Source organism: Oncorhynchus nerka, linkage group LG1, assembly GCF_034236695.1.
Source record: "Oncorhynchus nerka isolate Pitt River linkage group LG1, Oner_Uvic_2.0, whole genome shotgun sequence".
NCBI lineage: Eukaryota > Metazoa > Chordata > Actinopteri > Salmoniformes > Salmonidae > Oncorhynchus > Oncorhynchus nerka.
In genome coordinates, this window is record NC_088396.1 from 44,762,739 (window position 1) to 44,784,803 (window position 22,065).

A 22,065-nucleotide genomic window follows, 5' to 3' on the forward strand; every position below is an offset into this window, starting at 1 on the left:
CTGACGTTCACACACACACACACACACACACACACACACACACACACACACACACACACACACACACACACACACACACACACACACACACACACACACACACACACACACACACACACCACACATCTTGTAAAGTCTCCTGCCTACTTTGCCAGCTGATAAACAATGCAACAGCTACTGTATGGGAAACATCTACATTTCACTTCCCTGCGAGTAGTTACGGTATTATGGCAAATCATTCATACTGTAGGCTATTTCCATGTAACATTCTCAGGAAATAATATTACACCTTTATTTCCCACCTCCCTGTGTGTGGAAAATCCCTACCTGTCTGCCTGGGATTATCATTAGATGGATGTTGGACCACTTCCAGCCTGCAGTAGCTAAGGCAGACACCTCATTTCCACAGTGTTCAGACCACGCTTCCTGACCTACTCACTCCCCTCCCCTCACCTTCCCCCTCCCCCTCCCCTCCCCCTCACCTGCCCCTTCACCTTCTCCCTTACCTCCCCCCCTCCCTCCCCCTCACCTGCCCCTCCACCTCCCCCTACCCCTCCCTCTCCCCCTCACCTGCCCCTCCACCTGCCCCTCCACCTCCCCTCCCTCCCCTCACCTGCCCCTCCACCTTCCCCTCCCCTTTCCCCTCCAGTTGTTCGCTCAGGTGATCTGCACCACTCACAGGCAGAGGGAGAGAGAGAGAGAGAAAAGAGAGAGAGGTAGAACAGAGAGAGCAGTTTTCCTCCGGTAGCTTCCACCTCATCTCTCATTATCCAGGCAGTGGTAGCGGCAGACAGGAGAGAGAGGAGAGCGTGCGGATCACCTGGAGCCAGCAGTAGACCTGAAACATGTCTATTTATTTTTATGATCATATCAAACACATATCAAACATGGCTTTTTTCATGGAAGAGCCGCACAGAGAAAGGAAGAGAGATAGAGAGAAAGAGACTGTATGGAGTAGATACTAGCGCCTCATGGCATATGCAAGGGCTCTGTCTGATGTGTCTGTTGAACTGCGGGGCTGTTTAAAATGGACGACGAGGAAGGAAGCCTCCCTCAGGAGAGGAGAGGGCAGGTGTGGTCTCTGCAGAGCCCGAGGACGCGCTGTGGGACAGGCGATGATGTGGACAGGGTTATCTTTTACGGAATTAATATGATATGTGACAGGTATGGTATGCACCTGTTAGTTAGCACATTTACATGCTCCTCAAAGGCATTTAGCTCATATTGAAACAAACAGTTGTATTAATAGTCTTGATACTGGGATGTCTGTTTCATAGGATTTAGTGGATTTGTACTGTATTCAAATTAGGATGGGGTTTATTTAAGTATTTTAAACTGGGTGGTTAGAGCCCTGAACTGATTGGCTGACAGCCATTGTAAATCCGACCGTATACCATGGGTATGACAAAACATTTATTTTTACTGCCCTAATTACTTTGATAACCAGTTTATAATAGCAATAAGGCACCTTGGGGGGTTTGTGGTGTATGGCCAATATACCACAGCTAAGGGCTGTGTCCAGGCACTCCGTGATGCCTCACGCATAGGGACAGCCCTTAGCAGTGGTATATTGGCCATACACCACACGCCCTCATGCCTCATTGCTTAAATAAGCCACAAGAGGCTGTGCTGTATCATGAATACAGTCACAGGTAAATGGCGTTGTTCAGCCTGACATGTTTTTTTTTTTTTAACAATGAATTATATATTTTCATTAAAACGTTAATTTGATAAGTCAATTCATACAATTTTATTCTTCCACCAGAAAATATAGTCCGGACCAAAATCTTGTTGTTAGTTATTTTGGTCATGTTGCTACAGACGCGAGCCAGTCATTCATTCCTGTTGCATAGTTGCTATGCAGGTCGTCCATTCTAAACAAATTGGTTGCTATGCAGGCTGGACAGCTAATGTTCGTGTCACTAGCTAGCTCGCCAACTTCAGCTAACTCAGTCACGTCAAACAATGAACCTAGCTGCATTTTTTGTTTGTTTGAGCTTTCATTCAATTACTTGGATATGTCCATGATACTTGACGTTGATGAGTGATTTCGACTTGCTCAAAAAAAAGTTGTCTAGTCTGGGCACGGTTCACTCTATGTACGGTACTAACTTATTACAGAGATCACAATTCTAAAGTGAAACATTGTTTCTGAGTTCAGACACGCAGAACAGCAAGGCTTACCAAACTACATGATACGTTTATATTAAACCCGCTGTACCAAACTAAATAATAGGTTTATATTAAACCCGCTGTACCAAACTAAATAATAGGTTTATATTAAACCCGCTGTACCAAACTAAATAATAGGTTTATATTAAACCCGCTGTACCAAACTAAATAATAGGTTTATATTAAACCCGCTGTACCAAACTAAATGCTAGGTTTATCTTAAACCCGCTGTACCAAACTAAATGATAGGTTTATATTAAACCCGCTGTACCAAACTAAATGCTAGGCTTATATTAACCCCCAGTACCAAACTAAATACTAGGCTTATATTAACCCCCCGCTGTACCAAACTAAATGCTAAGCAAGGGGAAATTATGTTTGAGTTGAGATAAATACAAGAGATGATTGGGACAGCAACATGAATATGATATTCTGATGGAGACTCAGTGATCATTTTCAGATGGAACTGTTAGCAGGCGTAGGTGTGTCTGTGACGGCCAACACAGCACGGCTTGGAACGCTGCTTACAGGGGAAGGGTCTCTTTTTTATGGGACAAATAGTAAAGATGTCACGTAACAGTAGAAATGAATGACCTTATATTATCTGACTGTCAAAAAAAATCACTTAAAAAATGTAGGCTACCTGTGCATGTTCATCCACTCCGAAATAACTCCAGCATCCAAACAGTGCACTGCGTGTGCTCTTGCGACATTTGATGAATGTAAATGAACATCTGTTAACAAAACACCAGAAAGTGTTCCTAATGACGTTCGGTGATTTCGTCTTGCTGACAAATTGACTGTCTTTGTAGTCGGAACACATGAAATTGAGGCCGGAAGAGTCACAGGAAAAAACGTCATGGTCAGTCACCCTAACACACAGTTCATTTACTAGCCTAGGCTACAGTGTGTATTACCATGAGCTTTAAATAGGCCTACTTGTAGCCAGTGATCTAGCCTAGTGTGTTAAATAAAGAGGCTAAACTATGATTGCGGGTCGTGGTGAAAAAAATGTACGCTCCCTATACTTTCAATGCAAATTTCTGAAAAAAGTGGGTAAACAGCGTTCACCTGTATTTACCCTCCACTAGGCTTGCACCACTGCTGGTAGCCTACCATCTCAGCCGAGGCAATTTTACACAATATGAACACACACAGGTTTCAGAAAAAAACTGCTTATCTCGCTAACAAAACAACTGGGAACTCGAAAATCTAGATGGATGGATTGGATGCGCGTCTAGTTGTCTAGTGATATTGTCGACCATCATCATCAGCTTATCCAGGAAAGAAAACACATTTTGATAGAAAATAATAAAGTTAAATAGATGGTTGACTTCTTGTGGCCATGGAGAACACCTATACCCACATACACCTGAAAAACAAAGAAATGAGCGCTCTTAACAGCTGACTGAGAAAAGCAAACAATGGTAAAATAACGCATAAATCTAATGAATTGGATTAAACTAATAAGCTATTGTGGAAAATCTATGCTTTTAAGAGAGCTCAGTTAAGGCTGAAATTCAGCACTACTGAGTGGACAGCGCCTCCTCTATAGAATTTGCACCATTCATGGACAGGGAGACGGTTTGTGCAGCCATGTATAAATAAATGGGTTAAACCATTATAGAGAGGCGGGGGTGCTTTTATTTTCAAAATAACCACTTCCTTTTAAAGAAATAGGTGAATGGTTAAATTAAGATTATTTAGAGACCCCCAAAAGTTTGACTCGGAGCTCATGTCTCATTCAGGGGAGCTGAGTAAGAGAGGGAGAGTGAGAGGCAGACACAGAGAGGGAGAGAGATGGAGAGAAAATAGAGAGAGAGAGGGACAGAGAGGGAGAGAGGCAGACAGAGAGAGGGAGAGAGAGAGAGGGAGAAGCAGAGAGAGAGAAGCAGAGAGAGAGAGAGGGAGAGAGTAGCAGAGAGAGCGAGGGAGAGAAAGAGGGGGAGACAGAGAGGCAGAAAGAGAGGGGGAGAGAGAGAGGCAGAGAGAGTGAGGGAGAGAGAGAGCAGCAGAGAGAGAGGGAGAGAGAGCAGTAGAGGGAGCGAGAGAGAGGCAGTGAGAGAGGGACAGAGAGCGGGAGAGGCAGAGAGAGAGAGAGCAGTCTGATGAAAATAGCAAGCGTTGTTGCTGCTTTGTTTCGGGATCCTTGAATGAGCACAATGAATCGATCGATGGATAGGTGACGGGCGGAGACAATGGATCTCTGTGAGTTCAGCAGGTCGGAACGGCGGCGTTCCACACACAATGGAGGTGCGACAAGACGGAGCGAAGGGTGGCGCTCCATCAAAGATGTCACCGGAGACAAAGCACACTCACTCCCTGGCTCTCTCTGTGGCAGAGTTTTTATAACTTGCTTTATCCTAACTCAAACCTACAGAAAATGGTTTACTAACTACCATCAAGAGTAATGGCAGCTTGTACGTATAGGTAGCATGTCTAAAATAATTTCCAACCAGAACTATTGATTTAGAGACACACAGCAACTGAGATCCCAGCCTGTATTAATCAATCAAATGTATTTATAAAGCCCTTTTCTCAAAGTGCTGTACAGAAACCCAGCCTAAAACTCCAAACAGCAAGCAATGCAGATGTAGAAGCACGTGGCGAGGAAAAACTCCCTAGAAAGGCAGGAACCTAGGAAGAAACCTAGAGAGGAACCCGGCTCTGTAGTCTTTAGCCTGTAGCTTTAGTCCTGTAACATCTGCCACACTACTAGACCATGTGACCATGGAGACAAACAGTTCAATCAATTGCTTTTGTTTGGGAGGTTACTGAATTTTCTTCGTCCGCCTACCGCCCACCGCAACACAGATACAAAACAGCCACACACTGGCCAAGTATCTGAGCAACATAAGTAAAGTAACAAACAAACAGTCGTCTTCGTGTTTTTCCCCGCAGACATTTATCTTTGTTGGCCGGTGAGTTATTCTAGGAATGGGAAGCATGCATCTTTCTCTCTCTTTTTCCAGGAAGAAATGAGTTGAATAATATCCTTTCCTAAAGTAAATGTGCCTACATATTGTCTGTGGCATCATAACACGCTCAAGTCTAGATGGCAAAAACACAATTTCTTAAGTGGATAGGATGCTAGCTGGTCTTGTCGCTGGTCTTTCCCAAACTGCTCTTAGCTCAGAATATTTTCATTTTAAAGGGTCATATATTGAATTCAGCGAAAAGGCAAATCCACTGTTGTTGCTGTAGTGGCGGGACTAAAGAAGGGAGGGTGTGTGAGGGTGAGCGCGAGGTTAAGCTGTTCAATGAAATCATATTATATCCAACATATACCTAGACCACACAACGTGTTTTCACGTCTCACTTTTCAGCCTTTTCTTTCTCTCCATCTCTCTTTCTTTTCTTTTTTGATCGGAGAGGGCATTACCCTGCCTGAACTCCCCCTAAATCCATGTGGTCACACCTCTTATTAAAGAGGGTTTTGTCCCACGCCCTACACCCCCCCTCCACTGCTCTTGGAATTCAGCCCGGGTCAGCAGATTTCAGCCCACCCCACCGTGCTTACCCTTTTTAATTTGCACCTGTTGTGCAGTTGTCCAGGAGGCAAGTGCCGAACCATACAGTCAGACAAAGATCATATTATGAACAGATATGCAATGCCTAATCTCCATGTACCCAAAGGGGAAAAGTAAAATAAAAAAACCTAAATATTTTTTATTCTCTTCCATGGGAACGTGTGCAGGAATGGTATGCCGTTGGGATGTAAAGGTTTATGGTTTCCAAAAACTGTTGAGGGGAACCAAATAATATCCCCAAACAAGCAATTGACTTCAAAAACACATCATTTTAAGCCACTTCCTATTCGCTATCTGGAGTTGGCAGCGCCCTCCAGAGATAACATGCATGAAAGCTTTGCGAAATATTGCTTTATTAGGCATACACAGAACTCAAAATGAACCTGAAAATTGTGCTCTATTTTCTATCCCTGAGGGCCCCTTTTCCTGCGCCTAGTTCCCATGATGTCATGGCTTTTACATTTTCTTATATTATTTGTTCCCACCTCCCTCTTTTTCTTTTGGGCCTATGTCTGCTTTTCTCATGCACCTTTATCAGAGTATTTTTCATCTCCACCAAAGTGGACATGTTTCTAGGTTACCGTGAAGGCCCTTGAGTTCAGCCTGAATCACATTTTTTATCAAGGTTCAGGGATGTAATATTATAAGCTGTCCATTTGGTTCCTAGGTTGTCTGGTCTGTATAAAAAGCTCCCCAAACTATTCAAAGCAGGAATGCGACTTTCTCCTTCCTACCATCAGAACCGAGTTAGGCGGATGTTGTTTTAGAAACCTAACAGGGTCTCTTTGTTTGTGTCTTGCAGTGCTGACATATGAGAATGTGGTGGAGATGAGCTCTGAGACAGACGAGGATGACAAGAAGCTGCTCTCAGAGGAGAATTGCCTGACCAATGGGGAGGAGGGTGGTATCCCTGCGGGAGGCAGCGTGCCTAACCTGGAGAAATCACCCAGGGTGGGCCATGCCCTGCTGTCCTACAGGGGTGGAGCAGAGGGATCAGAGGGCGGGGACGGACGGCAGAGCCACCACCACGCCTGTCGCCTGGGAGACAACCAACACAGACACCTCAAAGGGACTGGTGAGTGATCTGATCAGGTCAACACCTGCACAATATAGATCAGTAGCCTATATCAATCCAATGCATTTACTGTATTTAACCCTTTTTTTACATCAGCCTTTTTTTTTACAAAGTGCTTTGACAGTAAATCAATCAACACACCTCACTTATGTATATCAATTACAGAACTCATAATAATACAGTATATTCACCTCTTCAGTTTCTGCTAAAATAGTTGGAGCCTGGGAAATGGCTTTGTTCTCTACTCTGTCTATTTTTTCAATTTCCGGATCTCTGTGAGGTTGACAGGAGATTGTAAAGATTAACACAGTGCTCTATTCTAGTGAGACGTGTTGCTGCTGAAATACAGTCAGCACTTTAGCTGCTTTACAGGCTCACATCGCAAAACCACCTCCCTCGCTCCCATACTCATCTCTGTATGACTGTTCACACTCTCTAGGACCTCTGACCTCTGACCGTTCTCTTTCCCCTCTTTCCTTCTCTCTTTTGTCTTGGTTTTGTTAAAGCACTGTCTCATCAATGTTTCTCTCTCTGTTGTCTTGGCTCGGTAAAAGCATTGTCTCCTCATTGGTTTCACATTCAGAGGAATAAAGGCAACTCCAAACACTTCAATATTGTCAAGGTCTCGGCAGAGGAGAATGTCACAATATTTTAGTTCAATATATGAAACGCTGTGAAACAGCCAGCCTTTCATTCTCATTGACCCATAATTGTAACTCTTATAATTAGACTCAGTTTAGTGGGCTGTGCCCAACGGAGCCTCTAACTCCCGCATACAGGCAGAGCTACCAATGATAAGCAAGTAGCGCATCTAAAACCTGTCAACCCACCCTCTCTCTCTTTCTCTTTTGCTCCCTCTCCATTCCCCCCTCTCCTTGCAACTCATCTGCATCAGTGACAGGACCACTGGTGTCGCCAGGGCCGCAAAGACAAATACTTTTAATTAGAAGCCAAACGGGATTGTTAAAGAGGGAGCCAGGCTTTTGCAGGACTCATTAACATCCCTAAATGAAATTCGGAGCTTTATGACGCCCATTTACATGCTTAATAGGCCCCCCATTCTGTGGCCGCCTGACAGATACAGAGTGCAGAGAAAAACTCATGCGAGACACCCAGTTTTTTTAAATGGACCTGCGTTGACTATCCGTCTCTGTTAATGACTTGGTGGTGAGCTGCGCTGCTGAATTGGGAAATATGAGGGACTGGGAAATAGTTTTAGAAAATTTGAACCCGGTCCAAATTTATTTATTTATTTTATTTTACCAGGCAAGTCAGTTCAGAACAAATTCTCATTTTCAATGACGGCCTGGGAACAGTGGGTTAACTGCCTGTTCAGGGGCAGAACAACCTTGTCAGCTCGGGGGTTTGAACTCGCAACCTTCCGGTTACTAGTCCAACGCTCTAACCACTAGGCTACCCTGTCGCCCCGAAATGTAAATGAAAAGAGCCTTGATATGGGGAGCATATGTGTATAGAATCATTATTATCATGATCATTATAAGAAAGCTGTAAAAAGAAATCAATGCCAGATTAGCACATCTGCTACAGTCCATTATAGCTAATGCTAACCTAGCTATTTGCCGAATGATTTGATTTGAATTCAACTGGCATTTGACATTTATATGTAAACTGATGAAAGATGAGAGATAGACAACCCACATATTTGTTATATTCATTTCACTCAGGACACAGATGTAAAAGACTCGGGTGTCACTTCAAGGTACTGAGTCACATCGAGAATGCACAAAGGATCGAATCAAGATTTACCACAAAAAATAACAGAAATGCTCATTTACTGTACACGCCACCTTGCCTCTGCCTCTCTAGGGAAAAAAAGACAACTGAGTGAAAAACACAAAGAGCCTCCATTTTATATTTCAGATTTCATATACAGTGCAAGTAGTACTGTAAGTGTAGTGAAGGAGGGACCTACTGAAAATAGAATGAAACTTGAGAACAGTGTCTAGATTCTACGACAGACACAGGGCGTGACTCACATGTCTTTGTCCTTACTCTGAGGCCTGGAACCCACAAAAAGCCCCATGTTGGCTGAATGAAACTCATTCTGTAAAGTCTGGCAGTGATTCTGAAGTTGAGGCGAAGGGAAGCAACACTTGCTTTCCCCATCAGGAGAGGCATGCATGTTTGCAGTTGTTCTCTGAAACATGCAGCACCACCATTTTATCTGCGTGGTGCTGGTGCAAAACATTGTGGGGAGAAGTGTGAGACCTCACTTCTTGATTACATTTCATCTTGGAATTATGAGAAAGAAAATAGTTTTCATCCACAATATTTAGAAATTGAAGTAGGATAGCTACCTGCTAATTCCCATACATTCTACCTTTGTTGAAGGTAGCTGCCAATCGACTATAAACATTGATCCTATGTTAACATGTTCTCAATAGGTTGTGCATAGTACCTTGTGACTCATTTGACTCATAGCAAGACTATTTTGGTATAAAAAGGCACAGTATCAGGTTCCTGTATGACACATTGCTCATGAGGAAGGAAGTTTTGAAAAGTAACCTGCTGTAAGTGAAAGAGGGGGGGGGGTGAATCTGGCTGCCCCCTACCCTGCTGCAGCTTGCAGGCAGGGGTGTTGTATATCCCTCCTTTGAAGAGGGAAAGCGTATGATTCTTGTGACTCCTGTTGAGGAGTCACATGACTGGGGCCAAGAGGAACAAACACAATGGGTACAGTATATGTACACCCCTCGCCTGCCTGTCCCTCATTATCAGGAAAATACATTCATATTACATGCCGTGAATGAATGGAAAGAGGTACTTAACTGAATTGTCAGGGTAGCATGTGCATTCTAGTTGACTTTGCCTCGAGTGTTAAACCATGGTCATACTTCAGTTTATTGAGTGCTGTGATAGCCACAGCCACCCTCTTTATTGAACTTTTATTTAACTAGGGAAGTCAGTTAAGAATACATTTTTATTTACAATGACGACCTACCCCGGACGACGCTGGACAAATGTGTGCTGCCCTATGGGACTCCCAATCACGGCCGGTTGTGATACAGCCTGCAATCGAACCAGGGTCTGTAGTGACGCCTCTGGCACTGAGATGCATTGCCTTAGACCGCTGCGCCACTCAGGAGCCCAGTATATATATTTGCAAAAAAATATATGGGGGATTGGAAATGATGCAGACACATACATTGATGGAAGCTACAATCTATCTGCAATATTAAAACTGAACTACCCCCTAAAAGAAAAGAAAAGTATATATATATAACACACTAGGAAGAGACATGATTATAACCCCTTGCAGCAGGTGATATACCTAATAGGAAACACAAACACACAGTCAAGGGCCACGAGAGACAATGCAAAGCAAACATTTGCAGGTTGAGTGAGAGCGCAGCACAAATCACATCTAGCTACAAAATTGAATTTTGACCTAAATCTCATTTGTTTGATTCATGTACTTTCAAATTGGTTTAAAATTGTAGTTTGTCCTGGCAGTGAATCACAATGTCTTTGCAGTTAAGCATTTTTATCAACACAATCTTGCCTAACGTAACTTCAAGGGATCCAAGCCTCTTGGGGACAGTTCAGTGTCCTTCGTTTTAAGGATATTTTCAACAACAAAAATATACACAGTATCTGTGTCACAGCTGCAGACAACACATAAGCCAATAGCAAACAGTATTGATCCTAAGACAAATAAATGTAGCCACACTAACTGCCCTGATTTGTTAAATCAGCTGATGAATACATTAGACACCTGATGTACCATTACACCTACACTGACTGTTTGGCAGATATAGCCTCACATCTTCTTACTCATAATCAAATCTCTGCTTTAAATTATGTAGAGAGAGAATTCTAAGTGAGATCTGTAAACCAGAAAATCTAATTGCAACTTAAACCAATTACCTGTTACACTAGGAAATATTTAAGTTAAAATGTCTAAAAGCTTTAAAATGGGTTGTGAACATCACTTAATGATGAAATTATCTCTTATTTTTCTTTGTCGAGGCCATTACATGGCATCATTATCGGTAACTTAAATGTATACTCCCCTCTAAGTAGTGGCTTAATGCTTCCCTCCCCCAGTGTCCTTCATCACATTTAGAGACCAGTCTGTTTCCCTGTGTGGCCAATATAATGTAGCTGTGCAGCACATCTCAAAATGGGGGAAGGAGAATGGAGACCGACCAATGTTCTCATTTGTCTTCCTCTCTCTTCTTCTCTAACTCTCCCTCTCCTCCTCCTCCTCCTCTCCATCCTCCTCCTCATCTCCTCCTCCTCCCCCTCTCCTCCTCCTCCTCATCTCCTCCTCCTCCCCCTCTCCTCCTCCTCCTCCTCCCCCTCTCCATCCTCATCCTCCTCTCCTCCTCCTCCCCCTCTCCTCCCCCTCTCCATCCTCCTCCCCATCTCCTCCTCATCCCCCTCTCCATCTTCCTCCCAATCTCCTCCTCCTCCCCTCCTCCTCCCCCTCTCCATCCTCATCTCCTCCTCCTCCCCCTCTCCTCCTCCTCCTCCTCCCCCTCTCCATCCTCCTCCTCCTCTCCTCCTCCTCCCCCCCCTCCATCCTCCTCCCCATCTCCTCCTCCTCCCCCTCTCCATCTTCCTCCCAATCTCCTCCTCCTCCCCCCTCCTCCTCCCTCTCCATCCTCATCTCCTCCTCCTCCCCCATCTCCTCCTCCTCCTCCTGCTCCTCCTCCCCTCTCCATCCTCATTTCATCCTCCTCCTCCCCCTCTCCCTCCCCCTCCCCTCCTCCTCCTCCTCCCCCTCTCCATCCTCCTCCTCATCTTATACAGTTAATGGAATGGATGGGGTGTCAGAGCTTGACGACTACTTCACTAAGTGTAGTAAACTGGAGGAGAGTGACGGCCTCTCGGCCAGCATCGCTGAATACCTCCAGCGTGGCGACACCGCCATCATTTACCCAGAAGCCCCAGAGGAAGTGACACGACTCGGAACTCCCGAAACCATTGGGCAAGACGAAAACGAAAACGGTGAGAATCCATAAAATCCATTTGACAGTTAATCTCTGATTATTTGCAGTCTCAGAAGCTGCTTTAAAGGCCTTCCACCCTGTGCCTTTGTCCCCAATAGTGTTACTGACAGACTTTTATGGGTAGTCTGTGTTTAAGTGTAAGCTGATGGTGACTCTACATAGAGTCTTTGTGAAGCAGAGATAATCATGTTGCTTGTTGTACTTCCTCTGTTTACAACCTGGGCATACTGCCCATCAAGGTCTACTGGCTGACCTTATGACAACGCCTCCTCCTTTCCCCTATACAGAACTGTCACCTGGGACTCCAGATGCTTTCACCCAACTGTTGACCTGTCCTTACTGCGACCGGGGCTACAAGCGGCTGACATCGCTCAAGGAGCACATCAAGTACCGCCATGAGAAGAATGAGGAGAGCATACCCTGCCCACTGTGCAGCGAGACCTTCTCACACCGAACACTGCTGGAGAGACATATGGCCATGCACAAGCCAGGGATCGATCAGGTAAGACAGACAGACAGACAGACAGACAGACAGACAGACAGACAGACAGACAGGGGGGTGATGTTTTTCTGTTTTTCTTTTACTATTTTCTTTCCTCATCTCATCTCCTTCACACTGTTGTGTCGTTGTGTGGGTCGTTCAACGATCTGGGTGAAACACACAGTATCATTTTAGGTCACTGCCCTTTACTAATTTATTTTTCCTTTTAAGATTTGTGTTAATTATAATGGCTTTAATGGCTTCCTCATGGTGACTGGATGCTCTTTTCTTCTGCATGGAGAATCATATTCTCTTGAGTGAATTAGTATTCTCCTTTCCTCTTCCTGTCATCCTCTACTCCTCTCACATTAAACAAGTTACTTCAGACCCCCACACAGCTTCAGACCCCCACACTACATCAGACCCCCACACTGCTTCAGACCCCCACACAGCTTCAGACCCCCACACAGCTTCAGACCCCCACACTACATCAGACCCCCACACTGCATCAGACCCCCACCCTGCTTCAGACCCCCACACTGCCTCAGACCCCCACACAGCTTGTTCACAGCTGCATTGTGTTGCGTCTTTCTTTAGTGAGGCCTGCGTGGGATGTGCTAGCATATTGCCTTCCTCAGGCCATCTGACTTTTTACATCAGCTGTTGCTAGAAGTGGACCAGATTTGATTAGAAATGAGCACTCATACATAGTAGCAGAGATTTGGACCATTTCCTATGGTTCAATACGCAGTTCTTTCACTGAGCATAGCGTTTACTAAGTACCAGTTTTATAGATAGGTAAACAGTAGCAGCACTGTCACTTTATTCCTAGTTATTTGTACATGTCTACCACAATTACCTCGTACCCCTGCATGTCGACTTGGTACTGGTACCCCGTGTATATAGCCTAGTAAACGTTACTATAAGGGCACAAGGCGAGACGCAAATGCAAACACGAGGCAGATGGCAGAGCTACAATATTTATTCTAATAAAGCGAGGAGGCAAAGGCAGGTCGGGGACAGGCGAGAGTTCATAAACCAGGTCAGAGTCCAAACAGCACCAGACGATAGGCAGTCTCGAGGTCAGGCCAGGCAGGGGTCAGAAATCAGATCTGAGTCCAAAACAGTACAAGGGGATAGGCAGGCTGGTAGTCAGAACATGCAGAGTGGTCAGGCAGGCGGGTTCGGCGTCAGGACAGGCAAGGGTTGAAACCAGGAGGATTAGAAACAAACGGAGACTGGAAAAGATCGGCGCAAGGAAAACCACTGGTTGTCTTGTCAAACCAGATGAACTGGCACAGAGACAGGAAGCACAGAGATATATATACACCGGGGATAATAAACGACACCTGGAGGGGGGTGGAGACAATCACAAGGACAGGTGAACCAGATCATGGTGTGACAGTTACTGATTGTGTATTTAAATATTACTTTTTTTAAATACGTGTTTCATTTTTCTATTTCTCTATTGTCTTTCTCTCTGCGTTGTTTGGGCCCATCAGTAAGCTTTTCATTGTTAGTCTACACCTGTTGTTTACCAATTCGTGTGATGGATAAAGTTGTATTTAATTTTGTATTTTGATTTTAACCAGGGAATCAGTACAAGTACAACCATTTACAACCAGCAATTTGTAAACATAAAGACCAAAAACCAAAAGTATAGGCCTTTGTTTCTGTCATAAAGCAGAACCTACAACTGTCTCTTCTGACGGACAAATAAGCAGTGGAATCATTACAATTGTCCAATTATAGTGGTGATAATAGTCAGATTTCCTTAAATAAGCACCCTCCTTCCTCCCGGAGACCCCCCCCCCCCTCTTCAGACTGGCTTAAATAAGAGCAGATGGTATTTCCCCCAGTGATCTGGAGTATCATAATCCTCAAATGACTTTAAGTGTTTGTTTAGTTCTGTACTTCCTCTCCAGTTAAAAGAGTTAAAGAAAGGATCTTATGGAAGGTCATTATGACTAGGCTACCTTAGTGCACCGGACTGTGGAGGGATTTCCATTTGAGTGCTACTGAGTGCTATTGGTGCAAACATGTGAATTGTGCTACTCTGCTTATCCTCTGTGTGCAATGGAATTTATTTTTAGCTTGGGGTAATTGTTCACACATTTGGCTATGAAGGCAGGTTCTACCACATCAGTCATTGGCCCCATTTTTTCAGATCGCTAGCATTTTCACAATGTAGTCCCCTTCAAGCCACATTCAGTAGTCTAACTCTAATCACATGCTCTAACCTGAAATGTCACCTGCTGCCATACATACACACATACACAAACACAATAACACACACCGATATATAGATTCTTCAGCAAGCATTAGTGAAAAGGGATTTTTTTGACATTGAAATTGTACCATGAAAACCTCCCACATCTTTCTCATAAAGGTCTTTGTGGGGGCTTTATCTCTCTACATGCTGTTTTTATTTGTTATCTGCACTCATTTGAATTTCAGGAAATGCACCTAAACAGTTACCTTTGAACAGAACACAAAAACCCAACCCACACACTATTCTCAAAATCGATTTATGAGTTCCTTGCACGCTTCATCATTTTTATTAAACCATTTCAGATGTAAAACCCTAAAAAAGACTTATGCAGTTAGATGTAGTTAACGTTTGTGACGGAGGGTTATTGTGTTGCCAGGTAGCCTACCGTTGAAGCTACGACAAATTCATTTACATTCCTTCTCAAGGCCAGCTACCTTGAAATCTCGCCCAGTGCCTGGTTCATTTGTGACTCCCACACTTACACAACACTTTTAGGTGGCACTGATGTGAAAACTCTCTTTTCTATCTCCTCCACAGCCCCAGCTGCTGAGTGAAGGGGCCGGCAATCGCAAGTTCAAATGCACTGAGTGTGGAAAAGCCTTCAAATACAAGCATCACTTGAAGGAGCATCTTCGCATTCACAGCGGTAGGTACTAAAATGAGTCAAGCCGGCATCAGCCCACCATTTTAAAATGTATTCATGTGACTGTGGCTAGATGACAGAGAGGGCTCATGCCATAAGAGTAAAATTGATAATGTTCCTTTTTGGCCTCTGTCAGTAAATGAGTCATTCTGTTTTATAATAGCTCACTGTTTCAGACCTGTTTTATAACTGACTAACTCCGCCATATGGATGAGGCCATAGCTCAAGAAGACAAGAGTTGAATAGACGTGTAATAGAAATAGAAATTCAAATTTTCACACTGAAAGAAATCTTCAGCTATTTCACTACCAGCCAATTGCAAGCATTCAAAATGGAGTAACTTGAGATTCATGTACCTGTTTATGGTTTATAGGCGAGAAACCATACGAGTGCTCCAACTGCAAGAAGCGTTTCTCCCACTCCGGCTCCTACAGTTCCCACATCAGCAGCAAGAAGTGTGTCGGTCTGTTCTCCGTCAATGGACGAGTAAGTAATGGAGGAGGCAACGCCAAGGATGGCTCCTCCCCTAACTCCACCGCCTCCTCCCCGGGAAGCCCCGCCCTGGCTCTGCTCCGCCACAAGCTGGAGAACGGCCGCCCCATGGGGCTCCAAGACCAGCAGGGCCACCTGGACATCAAGGCAGAGCCAATGGACTTAAACGACTACCGGCTACTGATGGCCTCCCAGTATGGCGTCGGAGGACCAGGGGGCTACATGAATGGAGCCTGCAGAGGAGGCAGCCCCCTGGGGGTCCACAGCTCATCCCAGAGCCCCCTGCAGCACCTGGGTGGAATGGGGTTGGACCTGCCCCTGCTGGGATACGGGTCCCTGGGGAACAACCTGAGCGAGGTACAGAAGGTCCTCCAGATTGTGGACAACACGGTGTGTCGGCAGAAGATGGATGGGAACCCGGAGGAGATCTCCAAGCTCAGGGCCTATATGAAGGAGCTGGGGGCTCAGATGGAGGAACAGAAGCTGGCCTTGTCCTCTCCGCGTGCCAGCTTCCAGGCGGTGGGCCATGGCAGCCCCACCAAGAGCATCATCGACTACACCCTGGAGAAGGTGAACGAGGCCAAGAGCCTGATCGATGACTCCAAGAGGCAGATCAACATGAACATAAAGAAGGAGAGGCTCAACCACTCGATGGATCGTGAGGACAAGTCGCACCACGAAAGCCACCTGGTTCCATTCCTGCCGTTCTCCTGCCAGTTCTGCAAGGAGACCTTCCCAGGGCCCATCCCACTGCACCAACATGAGCGCTACCTGTGTAAGAAGAACGAGGAGATCAACCACCTTCAGCCCAGCGAGGACGTGTCTCTCAGCCACAGGGGAGTGTTCCCCTCAGACCAGCAGGCCTCCCTGCTGTCCTCTCTTTCAGAGAGGGGCGCCACCAGCCCCGCCAACCCCTTCAAGGACCACATGTCAGTGCTCAAGGCCTACTTCGCCATGAACACAGAACCCAACTCAGAGGAGTTGCTGAAGATCTCCATCGCAGTCGGCCTTCCGCAGGAGTTCGTCAAGGAGTGGTTCTCCCAGTGGAAGAATCAGCAGCAACAACAACAACACAACAAGGGCAATACCAACCCCAGGAAGCAGTCACCGCCGCCAGAGCGGAGCAGTGCAGAGGAGCGCAGGCACCACAGGCTAACCAGGTCACCAATGTCCACGGCGCAACACGTGGACCGTATCATGGCACTCGCTGATTTACACGGTGGCAACACCAACGGTGACCGTGACGCTCTCCACAGACACTCAGAGGCCAACCAGTTTACAGCAAACAGGCAGACGGGTGACAAACCACTAGACTCCTTGAACCAACTTAGAAGCAGAACTCCATCTCCTCTAAATCTCTCCTCCACTTCTTCTAAAAACTCCCAGAGCAGCTCGTACACTCCAAACAGCCTGGCCTCTGAAGGGGATGGCCATGGGGGGGACGCACCGTTGGACCTTTCTCTGCCAAAACACATGATGAGCAACAGCATCTCACTGGGAGAAAAGAGGTCCGAACCAAACGGCTACGTCTCAGACTGCAACGGTGACCACCACCATTCCAGCCGGGAGCAGGGTACTGAGCCCATGGACTTGGCCCACATCAAGAAGGAATTCCTGGGCTCGGAGAGAGACAACAGAGGCAACCGCGGACACCAGATGGAGAAGAGTGTCAGCCCCATCTTTGGCATCAACCCCTTTGGTGGTGGTCACATGTACACATCTCTGCCCCCACATGGAGCATTCCCCCCGCCTAGCTTCATGCAGGCCCAGGCCAGCATCCCAGGACTGAGGCCATACCCAGGGCTGGATCCAATGAGCTTCCTTCCCCACATGGCCTACACTTATGCAACTGGGGCGGCTACATTCGCTGAAATGCAACAGAGGTCGAGGAAGTACCAACGGAAACCAGGTTTCCAGGTAAGCAAGCCCTTTTGTGGTTTCAGGTCCATTCACTAAATCCATTTTTAGTAAGAGCTTAACAATAAACATTTTGCCCTTTTAAATTAGTATCTAATGGATAAAGTTACACTCAACACCAAACAAATTAAATGTTTTAGATTACTAAAAAAAATTATGTTAAAGTTGTGTTTTTGTCAAATAATTTCCTGTAATTAGATGAGTTTGCACTGTGGCTGTCTGTTTTGTATATGCGTCCACTCCACACATCAAATCCACAACACAGACTTAAAAAGCCCATATGTTCCCCTTTTTATTGTCTCCTCTCCTGGGCAGTAAGAAGGGTCTTACACAGGTCGTACGGATCGACGACTAAGCCCTGTCCAGACTTGGGATCAAACTCAGAGCAGAAGGTGTCTTTGTTTTAGGTGACAGGTGTGGATTACTTACCAATAATTGAGCAATATGCCTCTCTCATCTCATAGGGGGAGCTATTGGACGGCACTGTGGACTATCTGTCAGGCCTGGAGGACCTGACAGACGAATCCCTCCTCTCCCGGAAGAAGATTAAGAAGACAGAAAGTGGTATGTACGCGTGTGACTTGTGCGACAAAACATTCCAGAAGACCAGTTCCCTCCTAAGACACAAATATGAACACACAGGTATATAACATTTGGACAGTTGTTTTCAACCTCCCTCTTTACCTTTGTGCCAGTCCCCATCCATGTTTTGTGTCATTTGAAAGCTGTTCTTTTTTGTTATTTCATCCTCTCTCTCTTTTTTTCCCTTCTTGATCACGTCATTTTTTCCCCCCACCAATCTTAATTGTTATTTTCCTCTCGTCTTTCATAATTTCCATTATAATGTGTTCAGATCCATGAACTTTAACGTGTTCCTTTCTTATTGAGAAGGGGTTTGGGAATAGTGGGCTGTTTGGATATGAAAGCAGTTACATAAACATTCAGTAAAAGTAGAAGTGAGCATCATTGCATTCATCACAGACACCATAGTGGTAGTCATTCTGACTCCAGGCATTCTAAATGACATCATCATATGGTCTCCAGAAGTAACAGGACCAGTGGCCATTTTGGAAACAAACATTCTGCTTCAAGAGGGACTGTCTTTTTAAAGATCACGCTAGTATGTTAAGACACAGGGACATACAGTATATATACTGTGCCTTCAGTGACAGGGACGAGAATTACTGCGTTGACCCTGGTGGTATTTAACAGAATGACAGATCGTATAGGAGGCTTGCCTGTGTGGCATGTTTGGTTATTTTTTAAAATTATCTTCAAAGATGTGACCTCTCCTCCTGGGGACTCCTCTCTTTCAGCATCCTGTAATGGAATGCCCCATGAGGAATTCTCTGTCTCCTCTATTTTTGTCCCACTGTAGGGGAGGTGGGGAAGGCGAGGGGGGGGGGGGGCACTTAAAGTATGCCAACTATGGATGATGTCGCAGGCATTCCAAGGCTATCTGAGGATAGGAATCGCCTGTGTGTGTGTCTGTGTGTGTATGTACATTCTGTTGCGTGGCTGCTCGCCTGTGTGTACTTTATGTGTATTGGCTTTCGTAGGATGGGAGGTGTTTGTGCATGTGAGCGTGGGATGTGTGCTTTGGAAGGGTGCTATTATATGGGCCGATTGAACTTGCATTTGAGAGGCCCATTTTGTCTAATAGAAGGGAATATATTTCTGGTAGCACTGCTGAGTTGTAGTAAACCTTTAGTGCGAGGAGCTGCATGTTGCGGGGACGGGGAAGAGGGGCAAAGGGGGCTAGTGGTGTGAAGGTCCTCCTCCTATAAATATAACTGTCACACCATCACGTGAAGGATGCCTAATCCTACTCGTTTTAACCTGGACCTATGATGTCATGAGAACACGCTGTCACTGGTGCCAGGCTGCGCTTCAGTTTCACCTTGCTTGGTGTTCGAAACATCTGAGTTCACTGGCTTAGCTCGCTGCTCGCCGGCCCCGCCCATCATAGAGTGGTGAGGGGTTTTATTTCCACCTGACTCCCCATCGTGTTTTCTAGCAGCAACTAAAATTAGCTCTAAAGTTAGATTGTCAACCATAAATTGAGGTTTACTTTTAACGCTTTGTTTTCTAAAATGTATTTGAGAAATGTACTTGTATTTATTTGTACCATCACAACATTACTCATTCCTATCATTATTGTGTCCTATAATAATTTTCACCATGATGGAGGGAATGAAGAAATCCGTAATGATGATATCAATGCTTTTACACTCAGTATGCACATAACAGGATCAATACATTCTGTGTCAAGTCAGACTAAATTCACTCTAATTTTACATGTGTACTACGCGTCTGTTCTCCTGAATAACTGTTTATTTTCCCTTTGTGTTTTTCTGTGTTTCTAGGGGACCATAGTAACACTGTAGTAACACCTCCTCTCCCCTGTCTCCTGTGTCTCCGCAGGAAAGCGTCCACACCAGTGCACGATCTGTAAGAAGGCCTTCAAACATAAGCACCACCTCATCGAGCACTCTCGCCTGCACTCTGGAGAAAAGCCATACCAATGTGACAAGTGTGGCAAGCGCTTCTCTCACTCAGGCTCCTACTCCCAGCACATGAACCACCGCTACTCCTACTGCAAGAGGGAGGCCGAAGAGAGGGAGGCAGCTGAGAGGGAGGCGGAGGAGAGGGAAGCCTGGGACAAGGGCCAGGGCCCCATGGAGCCCACAGAGCTACTGATGAGGAGGGCCTACCTACAGGGTCTGGGGCCGTTGGGCTACTCAGACCCCGAGGACCAGCTGGAGGACGGGGGCGACACCATCCTGAGGGATGGCACGGAAGGAGGAATGAGGGGAGGACGCGGACAGAGGGAAGTGGACGAGACGTATGAGGAGGTGACAGACAGACGAGAGGCGGGAAGTTGCAGGGAAGGAGAGGACGAGGGTGACGGAAGGATGGACACAGCGAGGGATGACGAGGGGAAAGGTGCAACGCATTCGATGGATGACAGTTCAACAGAAGGGAAAAGAGATACCAAGTCAGACCATTAGGAAGCAGATTAAATCAATTCTGCAGTCAGTCCCCAAAAAATATTGCAGAAAATATTTGTCGTGATGGTTTGTTTCATTTCCTTTTCCCATTCTTCCAGCAAACATGAAACTTGCTTTGTTTTCAGAAGGGCACTGCAGTGGCTAAGTCAAGCAACTTGTAGCTTCTCAGAAGCTCATAATGATGGACTCATGGAATGTGGTGACTGACTGCCAACATCAGAGTTGAGATGACAAACTGGGTGGGATTATTTAAGAATCAACATTATGATGTAATAATGATTATGATTATAATAAACAAATGAAATGAAGCTGTCTTTAATGTACAGTGTTAAATAAGGCCTAAAAGGTGTGTGGTGCTATAATGTTGTTAACCCTTGTGTTTTATTGTGTTCATACCCCAAACCAGGAAATTGCACTCTGCCCCTTTAATCACTACAAAAAAACAATAAAAAACTATTTAAAAAACCCTATGTATATTTATACCGTGCTTGAAGACTTGGTAGCAGTCCGTCAGTGTTGTACTTTGTCTACTACTTACTGTGATGTCCTTGGTTCTACCCTCCCTTTTGCTCAGCAAACTAACCACACCATTTTATGTCTTTATGTGAAGGAAACTTTAAACCTGTGTGATTTTGTCTTAAAATGGACTGGAATGAAATGACAGAATGAAATAGAGAATTGTGAAATACGAAGGGCTCCATATGACAGACAAGAGACTTAGTATGTTTTATTTTCTCAAGAGAAAGCCTTATATGCAAACCTTTTCACCTGTGCGTTTCTGCAAGTGCCATCCCTGTACAGTGTAAAAATCAGAGTTTACTTGTATTATCTTTGCTCTGGCTTCAGTATTAAATCAATATTTCACCTAGTTTTTCAAAGTACCTATGTCAGTATTAGCATCGATAGAGACAGCAGTTCGTTAGTTTACATGTTTGTGCAATTTGATGTATTTTTCATTACCTTTTTTCAGCATTACTTTTGTTTTTGTAGATTTTTTTTCCCAAGCATAAATTACATTTCAATCAAATTTTAAGATTGCCATTTTATTTATGTGACTCATTTTATATTTCCTAATTGTATTTATTTCATACTGTAGTGTACAGTATTATAGTTCCTCAACAAATATATTTTAGTAAAGGATTCTGTCATTGACTATTGGAGAAAATCATCAATAGAGAGCACTCTATGGTATTTGGAAAAACAGTCATTGTTAAAATTGTCAATTTTGTTCTTATCATTTTATTTCCTTTAAACTACTGGAAATTCGAAATTTCGGGAACTTTTGATACAATATTGTGAAAACACTGTATTTTTTGACAATAAAAAAATCCACTTTAGTCATCCAGGTAAAGAGATTAAGATAGAGGGAGTGTTGATGGAAAATTCCTAAAAATGTCTTAAGTAGGCTATTATTGAATTTTTTATTTCTCTTGGAAATGACCTCGAATAAATGTAGCCAAAATAAATTTGAATAAAGCTGTGTTATTCTTCTTGTA

General features: G+C 44.8%; 1 protein-coding gene across 3 annotated transcripts in view; it reads left to right on the forward strand.

The window, feature by feature from the left end:
• Positions 1 to 22,065, forward strand: part of LOC115130373 (zinc finger E-box-binding homeobox 2-like) — a 78,262-nt gene extending 56,197 nt beyond the window's left edge. The window contains exons 3-9 of one of the 3 annotated variants that reach the window (XM_065019139.1): positions 6,505 to 6,777; positions 11,554 to 11,751; positions 12,041 to 12,255; positions 15,044 to 15,152; positions 15,523 to 17,558; positions 18,023 to 18,122; positions 19,925 to 20,096. In XM_065019139.1, coding sequence (XP_064875211.1) covers positions 6,505 to 6,777; positions 11,554 to 11,751; positions 12,041 to 12,255; positions 15,044 to 15,152; positions 15,523 to 17,558; positions 18,023 to 18,122; positions 19,925 to 20,013 — 3,020 coding nt within the window. In that variant the 3' untranslated portion in view covers positions 20,014 to 20,096. Of the gene's footprint in view, positions 1 to 6,504; positions 6,778 to 11,553; positions 11,752 to 12,040; positions 12,256 to 15,043; positions 15,153 to 15,522; positions 17,559 to 18,022; positions 18,201 to 19,924 lie in introns of all 3 variants that reach the window. The other 2 variants (XM_029661460.2, XM_029661469.2) reach the window with 2 other exon arrangements.